General features: G+C 26.0%; 1 protein-coding gene across 1 annotated transcript; it reads right to left on the bottom strand.

Annotated features, from left to right (window-relative positions):
• Positions 1 to 6480: 6480 nt before the first annotated feature.
• On the bottom strand, positions 6481 to 7305 carry LOC112096799 (MAPK kinase substrate protein At1g80180-like). The gene has a single exon (XM_024180631.1). It carries the CDS (start codon positions 7241 to 7243, stop codon positions 6803 to 6805), a length of 441 nt encoding a protein of 146 aa, XP_024036399.1. The 5' UTR covers positions 7244 to 7305; the 3' UTR covers positions 6481 to 6802.
• Between the last annotated feature and the right edge of the window lie 4643 nt (positions 7306 to 11948).

Raw genomic sequence — 11948 nt, 5'->3', positions numbered from 1 at the left:
AGAGAGAGTTTAAAATTTTAGGTGGTCTTCGAAAAATAAATATATGTACATGAGAGGTCCTAGTTATATAATCTGATTATAAATACTAACTGTAATCTCAAAATGTAATATCTATGATAATTTTATACATCAATATTAAAAAAAAAGTGACTTGATTTATATAAAAAAGTCAGGTGATTGTTAGCTCAAATTCAATACAATATGTTAAATTTTTATACTAACAAATAAGTAATAACAGTTTATTTGTATTAACTATATATATTAACTGGAAAAAAATAGTGAATTAGATTGTTTATTATTACCATTTAATTTTATCATTAATTAAATAGATTTGATTTTATTTGAATTCTTCTATTAAAAATTGAAAGCAGGTCGCATGTGGAGGTGAAGGCGTGTCGGTTTGTGAATAAAATGACAGCGGCATACATCTTTCACCAAAAATGGAGTTGGAAGGAAGGGACAAGCAATTGTAAGGGTCAGACTATCAGCACCCTCCAAAATCGTATTGAAACTTTTTTTTTAATTATATTCTATTTAATACAAAAAAATATTCTTTATTTAATTTAACACTCTTTTCATTTATAAATTTTTCAGTTTCCTCTCTTTAAAATTTCTTTATTATTTAATTTCTAAAGCAAAAAAACTAAAAGCAAAACTAAAAGAAAAAGTAAGAATAAATTATACTTAGAAAATAATGAATATTTTATGAATTTAATACAATTATTTTACCTATAAATTATGGGTTCAGTGGGTTCAAAAATTAGTTTGAGAATCCTTAAGAAATTAGTTAAATTGGGGTAAAATTTTATTTAATTTATTTTTCCACTATGTTGTATCTTAATTAAGTTTTCTTTTTGTTACAAGAACTTTGTTTTGGTTTAGAGGATTACTTCTTAAATTCAAATTATTTTAATGATAATAAAAAATTATATATTGTGCAAGCAAAAAAAAAATGAGGAGAGAAAGAAAATATAAATGGTTTTAATTCTATTTATATTTATCCTTAAATGTAATTGTAATATAGCAAGGGTTTTATGATATTAATGAAGGGGTGCCAATAGTCCAACTCCAATGGTAAATGAGTCGGAATGGTTTGTTTGTCATTTGTGTTGAATTTTAGCCCTGACAAAATTCCCTCTAAAAAATGAGAATTTTTTTTTTTCACTTGCGTGAGAAACTTTCTTACTCATTGAGAAATTTCAGTATTTATTACCATGAAAAATGGGGTATTTAGGTCTTTTCAATAATTCAGGTACTTCAATCATATTTTCTTTTAGACAAAATATTATTAGGTCCTATTTGTGATTGAGATGTTGTAATTTTTAAACTACAACTCATGTAGAAAAAAAGTCGTAACTATGAAACAAAAATTAATAATATGTAGTATATATAAATTTTAAATAATAATTTTGATAAAATTATTAAAGATATAATAATTTTTTTTTATCGTATAAGTGAAAAATTATATCAATATAGCTTCTAAGCTAAAGTAGTTAGTGTTTATTAAACACTTTAGTAGTGTAACTTTTAAGCTATAGCTGCTCAACCTCAATTCCAAACACGCCCTTAATATCCTAAATATGTAAATAATGTTTGAACCTCAAATCTTTTTACTTCCACAAGAGAATTGACTAATTTGATTAGCACCTCTTTATTTGTCAATTTTGCTTAATTAATTTATCATCGAATATAATCAATCAATAGAAATGCCAACATAAGCATATGTATTTTTCTTGAAACTAATAGTAAACTCTATATTACTTAAATGTTACACCAATTATATAAAGACTAAATTTCCATTATTTTCTACTTTTACATATGGTACAACTTGAGGTTTCAAAAATAAATTATCTGCCAAACGAAAATTTAGATTAGTTTTTTCATTTAGAAATTAGTTTTTTCATAATCTTTATAAGAAGAAAAGTGAAGGGCCCTAGTTTAGTCACCCAAAGTAAAGAAAATGGAATTACTAGCTCCATTTGGTTTTGGTACATATTTTACCTTTTCAAGTAGGGCTTTTGTTAGTAGAGCTTTTACCCTAAAAAATTTAGTTGTTTGGTTGTCAATGAAAGCTTTTATTAAAAATTATAAAATTACTTTAATAGACAAGTTGTTTAAAGTTATATTGTGAAAAAAATAAAATAAAATAATTAAATAAGTAGAGAATATTTTAGATATTTTAACATTTAAAAAAAAATTTAACTTCGACTTCTAAAAACTCAAAATTTGAGCTCTTACTTGAAAGGCAAAATATCTTTTAAGTTTCAAAAACTCTATTAAAAGAAAATCAATCTATTAAAAGGAAAATCAAACAACAATAAAAAAATTTATAAGAGTTTATAGGATTAAATAAATACTTATGACCATTAGATAAATCATACCAAACACGTATAAAAAAAAGAAAAAGACCTTTTAGGATTAACAATAGATAAAGTAACTATAGAGTTATAACTATGTATAGTTAGTAAAATTAAAATATTAGAATTTTCAGACAAGTTAGAAGACACTAAAGAATTATAAAAGTTCTTAGGATTATTAAATTATAGTAGAAAATTTGTACTAAACATTAGTACATTAATAAGAACTTTATATAATAAATTAAGGAAAAGTGAATAGAAATAATTCAATAGTGAAGACATAAAATTAATACAAGAACTTAAAAGGAATAATTAGAAATCTTAAGCTGTTAACTTTACCCATAGACAATTATTATAAAATTATACAAACTAATGCGAGTAGTTTAGGATGGGCAAGAATATTATTACAAAAGCCAAATAAAGATAGTCCAAAAGAAAAAAGAAGAAATAGCTATGTACACGAGTGGTAAATTTATAGAAATAGAAAGTAGAAAATTTCGCACAGAGTTAAAAAATTTTAGGAATAATAAATTTTTAAAATTCATTCCATTTATACATATATTTAAAAATAAGAAAATTGTAATAATATTATATAATTTTACAAAAAATTTAAAAAAAATTCTTTTACTAGTAAATGTTGGATATATTTTTTTAGAGGTAATAACAATTAACAAGACAAGAATGTAAAATAAACTTTGAACATATAGTAGGTAAAAATAATACTTTAGCTATTCCAGACTAATTATTCAATGATTTTTTTTTTTTTTTTGCAGGAATGGAGCAATTTGTTAATTTTGAACAATAACACTTAAACAGTTCCCTTAGGGTGCATTTAACACATTGTATTATATTATGTTGTATTTCATTATTTTAATGCTGGTGTATTGTATTACGCTGTAGTACATTAACATTGTATTATAATAATGTTATATAATATTTGGTGTTACAGTATACTGTATTAGATTTTAATTATATTATATTTTAGTGTTACACTGTATTGTACTAATGTTTTTGTGATTAATTTAAATTACATATTTAGAAAATAATATTTATTACTACTTAAAAAATGCTAAATATAGAAGTATTAAATTTTAGAAATTTAACAAATTTTTTTTAGCGTAAATGTTTAAAAATATCATAATTCTTTATAAAGATTGAAGCTTACAGCTTAAAATTTTCGAATGCATAACATTTATTTTTTGATATCTTTTAAATATATAATCTATGAAATAAAGATTGAACCAAATAATTTAATCAAATAATCTTTAAATAATATAATAACATAAATAAATAGTTAAAATCTACAAGATTGGTTAAAAAATTATCTTAAGATGATAAAATAAAAGTTTACATATACCACAAGATAATCATAAAATAATAAAGTGATACAATTGTTATAACATAATCACTACCAAAATAAATTGTCTGTAGTATATGCAATAATAATAATAATAATATATTATTATTAAATTAATATTATTCAAATTTATTCATATTTAAATATGTATTATTAATTTATTAAATTATTTAAAAATAATTAATTTATATATATTTACAGCCTAGTCACGAGGAGGGGCTCGGGTTTTGATAATGCGGCAAAAGTTGCATTTTAATATTGCTCAATGCAATCAATTTGATCACCAAACCTAGGTATATTTTAACTAATGCTGGGCCCACAATATAATACCATGCAATACCACATGCCAAACATACCATTATAGAACAAATTTAAATTTTAGAAGTAAATTTAAATTATTAAACAGCAAGCAATACATTTTAGATAATTTGAGGAGTTTTCATGACCCATAGGATAAAATAAAAATACTTGATTCATTCATGCATTAATTTAGACAAATTAATGAGTAAGCAGACAGTAAAAATTTTGTATTTTATGTATTAGTTAAAGGTTGACAACAAAACATATATAGATATTGGAATGAGATAGTTGATTTAACAACCAATTATCTGAATCCGCATTTTAGAGGTTTTTATACATTTCATGAAGCTATAGCATGAGCTAAAAAAGAAATAGGATCAACTTATTATGTTAGCCATTTAATTAAGCCTTTAGACAGTGCATCGTCATCATCATCCATATAGTTTTGTAACCATGATGAAGTCATGATACATACAATTAACAAGCTTAATAATACTAAATATCATTTAGACAGTGAAGTTGAAGCATGTGAACAAAAGATAATTGTATTAGGAAATGATAATATAGAATAGTCGAATCACTGCATTACACAATAAATGTCAAACGCTAGACAAAGAAGAGAAAAGAGTTTCGATGTGAAAGATATTTTGTAAAACTAGAAATAGTTGTCTCGGTAAAAATTGACTTTTCAAAATTTATTAAAACTGATTCTGAAAAATATGCTTATAAAAACACACTTTAAAACTCCCAACTCACGGCCAAACGCCTTTTTCAACATCATATTTTCGACAAAATACGGAGAGCATGTTCAAGTGAGTGTCGCACTCAACTTCTATTAGGTAGGAATTTTCGGCCACATTATCATAGTATCTTATTTATTGTACTTTATCTAAACTCAGCTACTCCTTCCTAATCAAAATAATACTGAAAAAAAAAAACCACTAATAATTAATAGTAGATTTTGAGTTGTGACTATGGTTATCTCGAAATATTGTACTATGATTTTATTAATTTTATTAATTTTATTAATTTTCTGATCATCTACCTATTGACAGATTATATAGTTGGACCCAATATCAAGAACAGTACATTTTAGATATATGAAATATTATGTTTTCTGGACCATCAACAATGAATTGATTAAATGTCATTTTGAAAAGTGGAGGTTCCAGAGGACATAAATTATGTAGGGCTTTTTTATCAAAGGATATGGCCTAGATTAAAAGATCCAGCATTCATGATAAATGATGCATGCAATCTGGTTGATAAAAATGATCATAGTGGGCGCAGCTTGTTGGGGTCCAAATCTTAGTGGGACCTCATCCATTAAACAGGTAACACGTTTCCAATAGTTGAAAATGACCCGACGAACATGGAGATTATCTAAAAAAAGAAGTTTAAAGAAACAATGGAGTTAAAATTGAACAAAGCCAATTAGCAAATAGGCAAGTACCAACTAACCTCTAGGAAACATTATAATATTGTAAAATAATTTAAAATAATTTTTAATTCTGGGAAATTTTATTTGCCACTCCAAGTACGTGTAAGCTTCTGAACCACTCTTTCTCAGTTTTCTATGATGGCCGGTGATGATATGTCGGCAGCTCAACGGGCTTTTTTTTTTTTTTAAGTGATGTTAAGATAATTTATATTTCATTTAATATATTATTAACAAAATTTCAGCATTTGAATTATAAATTATAAGATTTAATAATTAATTATTACTTGAACTAATAAAATAATGACATATCACGTATCATAATAATTGGGATAAAGGGATAACGTTATTATTTAAAAATTATATTTAAAAAGTTCTACAACTTTCTTCTTAAAACGAAATTTCAAATTACAAATTAAGTGTCATCTTTCTTTGAACAGTTTCCCATTGACGCTGCATATTTGAAATAACTAGATGACTCGAAATGTGATAATCTCAAAGGATCAATTCACAACAAATCTCAACATGCCCAAGCAAGCAGGCAGAGCATCACAAGTGGGCCATTTTTTATTTAATTGTGTATCTCAGGGGTCATGTCTGGGCTCCCAAATTGGTCCCTTCATCACATCAAGCAAGTAAATAAATGAATAATTGGATAGTGGTGGGTTTCACATTGACTACATTAGTGTGTGAAAAGTGCATTAGTTGACAAAAAATGCAACAACCTAAACTCTAGGTTACCCTTTTTTTCATCCCTTTGGGGATCCCAAGAATACCAAATTTTCTGCCCAAAGCAAACAGAATTGTACAGATTCCTCTGCTCTTGTATAGCTGAAATTGAGATCCCAATTCAGAAAAAAATGATTTGTACTTGCAAAAAGATTCTAACCAACTACTAAACTAGCTTGATTCAATATCAACATCTCATCAACGGATAAATTCTAGCAAAGACTTAGATGAAGTTCCTTAGTAAAGAAAAAGATTAGAATTTTGAGATCCTAAACTAGAGAGAGGCATCCCAATCAAGATTTTCTATGTACAAAGATGAGAATTTCTCGAGAAACAAACAATATTTACATAATTACATCCCATCAGAACCACAAGAACATAAAAACAGAACAAAAAATCCATGATCTAAAAGGCAAAAGTTAAAATTTAAAAAATAACACTATCGTTCTTGTTTCAAAACTCCCTACATCTCACTTCTGTTCGTGAGATAAACTAAACTGGATTTAACCGAACCGAACTGCAAAACCCTGCCAACCTATAAATGCACAAACAATAATAAACAATATTCCCAAGCTCATCGGAATATTCCACTTCCGGTGGTGGCCTCAGAACATGTGATATCTAGAACGGTCGTGATCTACGCTTACCGGTTCTCTTGGCATGAGTGTTATTCTTGGGGGGTTTATTAGCAAAAGCGCTGCAGAACCCACATGCAGAAACCCTAGGAGAAGGAGGTTCGATTGCCGGAGAGACTCTGCCGGTGCGGTACCCTCTTGCTCCAGCGCCGCCGCCGCCGCCGCCGCCGTTGGATCGGCTTCTTTCAATGGTAGTGTTGACTGATCTCGGAGGCTTAACATCAACTTGTGGCTGCTGCTGCTGCTCTTGCTGGTCCTGTTGCGATGATGATATTTCAACTGCTGCTGCTGCCTGCTCCTGTTCTTTTTGCTTGCTGTTGCTATTTTCAATTTCTTGATTTAATTCTTTTAAGAACTTGTCATCCCAAACAAGACCTGAAGAGCCTTGCCTTCTGAATGAAACTGCAGATCTTTGCAGACCAGCCATGGCTTGAACTTGATCAGTTTCTCTCTCTCTGGACCGTTCTATCTGCTAGCTGATGAAAATATAATCAGTCCTCTTCTTCTCCTTGTGTGTACAAGAGCTCTTATTTATATTTAGAAAGAAAAGATAAAAAGGAAATGGTCATAGTAACGCAACTCAGTCAATATTTTCAAACTTTCTTTAATTGTATAGGGAAATTTACATCCCAACCCAGTATTTTAGATAAATTTGTTAATCAAATCCAAATTATGATCGGGGTTACTTGTCGTTGAAATTCATGCTGCGTTTACTTGTCAATAATCAGAATGAGTTAGAATTAGAATGAAAATGGACTGTAATCTCATTTATATGTTTATTTTATCTTGAAATCGGAATCATAATAAGCTAAATTGTTTCAAGTCACTAAAATGCCATTAGTTAATAATAATAATAACAATAATAATAATAATAATAATAATAATAATAATAATAATAATAATATTATTATTATTATTATTATTATTATTGTTGTTGTTGTTGTTGTGTTGTTGTTGTTGTGATTATTTATTTGAAAATTATAATTATTAATAATTATTGTTAATAATATATTAATATATTATTAATTAATTAATATACTCTTTAATTATAATAATTATATTAGTTAATAATAATCTATGAATTAATTATAATAATTATATTAGTAATTATTAAAGAGTATATTAATTAATTAATCATAATAATAATATATTAATTATTGTGATTATTTATTCAAAAACTATAATTACTAATAAATATTGGGATAAAATCTCGTTTAGTCCCTATATTTTAATATCAATACCCGTTTAGTCCCTAAATTTTTTAAAATACTTCAAAACATCCCTAACATTAAATTATTAGTACATTTCCTCTTACTTTTTGTTGCTTTTGGCTTAATTTTTATAATATTACCCTCTTACAATAATTTTTTTGGGCATTAGTAAAAAGAAAAAAAATAATTATCAATTTAATCTCAAAAATTAAAATAGAAACAAAATTAATATATGTTACTTTTTTGAAACACACTGCTGAGGAGTTAATATATTAATTTTTTTAATAACGTCCAAAAAAAGGTAATTTAATTATTTTTACAATAAAATATTTTTTGGACACATGTAAGCTTTCACAAAACTTAATATATATTTTTTTTGTTTTTATTTTATTTTTGGGTTAAATTGATAATTTAATTTTTTAATTAATAAAAAGAAACATTATTGTAAGAGAGTAATATTATAAAAATAAGTAAAAAGAAACAAAAAGTAGCAGCAGATATGTCAATAATTTAAGAGTATGGATGTTTTGAGGCATTTTAAAAAATACAGGGACTAAATGAGTACTAATCTTAAAATATATGGATAAAATAAACTTTTACCCTAATTATTGTTATTAATATATTAACACATTAATTAATTTTAATATATTAATTAGTTAATTATAATAATATATTAATTGATTATAAATGAAGACAAAGTGGGCATTTTTAATTTTAGGGAAGGGTAAAATGGTCAATTAAAGGAATGAGAGACTCATTCCTCCCATTCCTCATTCCCAAATTGTGGTGAGTCTCACGATTACGATTTCAATTTCTGACTTTATTTTGCGAAGTAAATATTATTAATGATTTTTATTCTAGATTTCGATTCCCTAATCCGGTAAATAAACGCAACATTAACAATAATTCTATCAAACGGCTTTTTTTTCCCTTTTTTTTGGTTATATAAGTAAAATTAATATATTTTTTAATAATTATATATTATGTATGGCCTTTCTATGTAAATTTCCCAGTTGGCTTGAGTTAATATGTTAATTATTTTTAAAGGAAGGGGAGATTTGTTTGATTGTGCACTAAAAATGCGAGATCCTTATCTTATTATTATGTATAAAAGTTGTTGTCAGAAAGTTTGAACATAAAAACCAAATTTTATTAATTCATACTATATTTTGCTTTTATATGTTAACCTCTTTTTCTTCAACATTATTGACCTGGCATAGGCAAACGCTTTTGATAAGCCGCCTCTCTTTAATTTATATTTTGTTATTTTAAAATAGAGGTGGTAATATAGATCATGATGCGATTACACACGATATATATATATATATATATATATATATATATATATATATATATATATTAAATTTATATTGATATAAATTGACAAGATCAATAAATAAATTAATACCATAGGACACAAGAAATAATCGCATCATATTTGTGTTGGACCACTTAAATAGATTTATCCATTTATGACATGTATATTATTTAAAAAATTAACTAATATTTATACTTAATATTAAGTTAATTATTCATGTCATATCCTTATTATATCATAAATTTATTTATGTAACTTTTAATATCATGTTAATTTATTTGTGACCTACTTTAAAAAATAATCTTAACATGTTTGTTATATTTTAAATTCATTTTTAATTATTTATGTATTCAATATATTAAATGGTTTAACATGATTAACATAATTAATAAACGAGTTGTATTTATATTTTGAAGTTTCGACAAAATTAATGAATAAGTTATATCGTATATAACACAATAGCACAAATTGCCATCTTTAATTTTAAACAAGTTCAGAGAGGAGATAAGGAGGGGAAAAATAGGAAAAAAAAAAAGGTGTTACAAACATAATTTTAAAGTGATAATTTTTGGGATTGATTTAGTGGATAAATTTTTGGATAAAGAATAGAATCGCTTGGAAATAGAAAAGGTTGTAACAGCATTTGTTTTACCACCGAAATTGGTAAAGTGTCTCTAAATTTCTTGTTAATCACTTCTGTTTAATAATTTTCTATGAACAATTAATTTTCCATGAGTTGTTGGATTAAAGCCTTTTAATTAATGAGAGTGATAAACATTTTGTTTAAACAATATTTATTGCTGGCATTTTTGATATCATCATCAATTATTAATCATTGGATTACGTTGTTAATTGATTAGAGTTTAAAATGGCATTTTATTTGTTAAGTGAAAATGCGATGGATGTGAATTATTGGAACACAATGGCATAGCTAGATGTGACATTCGAAAAGAAAAGAATGTTAAAAAAAAAAGAAAAAAGGAGTGATAGCCATACAGAAATGTAAGATTCTTGCAAATTTCTCTTTGAGAAATTCAAAATTAGTTGCTTAGAAGTAAAGTAGGATTTGCTTTATTTTATAAGGTCATTAATGTAGTCTATTAGTCCAAATGTAAAAGAATGAGAATTCTTCTTGTACAAGTCAAAACAACGTAATTGAAAAAATATGTAGAAATTTATACTATCCCAATCAAATTGTTTGCTCATGGTTACATATTAAATTATTGTTGATGATTGACTTGAAGAGTATATTGACATGTCAACAAATTTGTTGATATATAGTTACTTATTCGATTAAATAACATAGCAATTGTAAATTAATTGCCATGTGATTCGCATATGCTATGTTAAACTTGTGTTTCCAAAGTTAAAACTCAATTTATTATGAAACGGCCAAAATAAATTTCACATCTCTCTTAACAAAGCAAGATCTCTTCTAATGTTTACCGTTTTCCAATCTTTAAAAGATATTAAAGAAATAATATCGAATTCTATTTATGTCAATAAAAGAGATTAAAGCAACAAGCAAGAATAAATCTAAAAAGTTACACACACTTCCCTCAAAGTTATCATGAATCGAATCCAAAGTATCAGTACATGCTTTCAAGAAAAACTATAATATAGTTCAGATTTAAAGCCTCAATAAGATGTCAAAAATTTATGGGTTTATGGATACCGCGAGTCACTTTCTCCTATTCTTCTCCCGAACCAAACCAATGATGCTAACAAAAACAAAAACTATATATATATCCAATCTACATTAGTGAAACAAGAAAATGCGTTAGATTTATCTTGAGGGGAACAAAAGTGATTATCCGATTTTTAATGATTCAACTAGAGGTACAATAAATAAAACCATACAAAATTTGAGGCGACAATTCATGTAATTGTGTCATATTCACATTTTGGTATAAGCATGTTGTATCAAATTTAAATAAACACGGACACGCATGTTAAAAAATTCAAACACGAATATGACCTACTTAATAAACAGACACATTTGACATGTTGTTTGATACGATTACATGATTATGACACAATTACATGATTACATAGCTAACAACCTAATTACTAATGAAAATATTATCATAATTCAATTGTTAAAAAGTAAAATAAAAATAAAACGTATGATAAAAAATAATAATAAACAACATATAAACACTCCAAGATATATCTAAGAATTTAATTATATAAACCAACAAATATAAAATTAAATCATTACAACACAAAAATTAATAGATACTAACTCATCAAAAAAAATGATGAATTGATAAATTATTATTCATGTCATAAATGTCTAATCATATTGAAGTGATCCAACACGCATACAATAAAATTATTTATCATGTCGTGACGTGTTGTATCAGTTCATTTATTAGTTGTGTCAATATTTATCAACACAAATACATTAAAATCATGTTATATAATCGTGTCGTGACTCATTTTACCACCTCTGCACAACCATAACCAATGCATAGATGCCATAGAGTATGCAGGTGAAGTGATAGCTATTAACTTTCAAAGACTACATCTCATTTTACCAGCGGAAGAGGGATATGTCGAACTTGATGAACCACTAACTGAGTATCCTACAGTGTAAAAAA

This window comes from Citrus clementina, unplaced genomic scaffold (assembly GCF_000493195.1).
Source record: "Citrus clementina cultivar Clemenules unplaced genomic scaffold, Citrus_clementina_v1.0 scaffold_7, whole genome shotgun sequence".
Taxonomy (NCBI): Eukaryota; Viridiplantae; Streptophyta; class Magnoliopsida; order Sapindales; family Rutaceae; genus Citrus; species Citrus x clementina.
This window is presented reverse-complemented; position numbering and strand designations above follow the sequence as displayed.

What these genes read in the sequence shown, in the direction of transcription:
- LOC112096799 (XM_024180631.1), bottom strand. Translation starts at nt 7,243, where the DNA reads ATGGCTGGTCTGCAAAGATCTGCAGTTTCATTCAGAAGGCAAGGCTCT.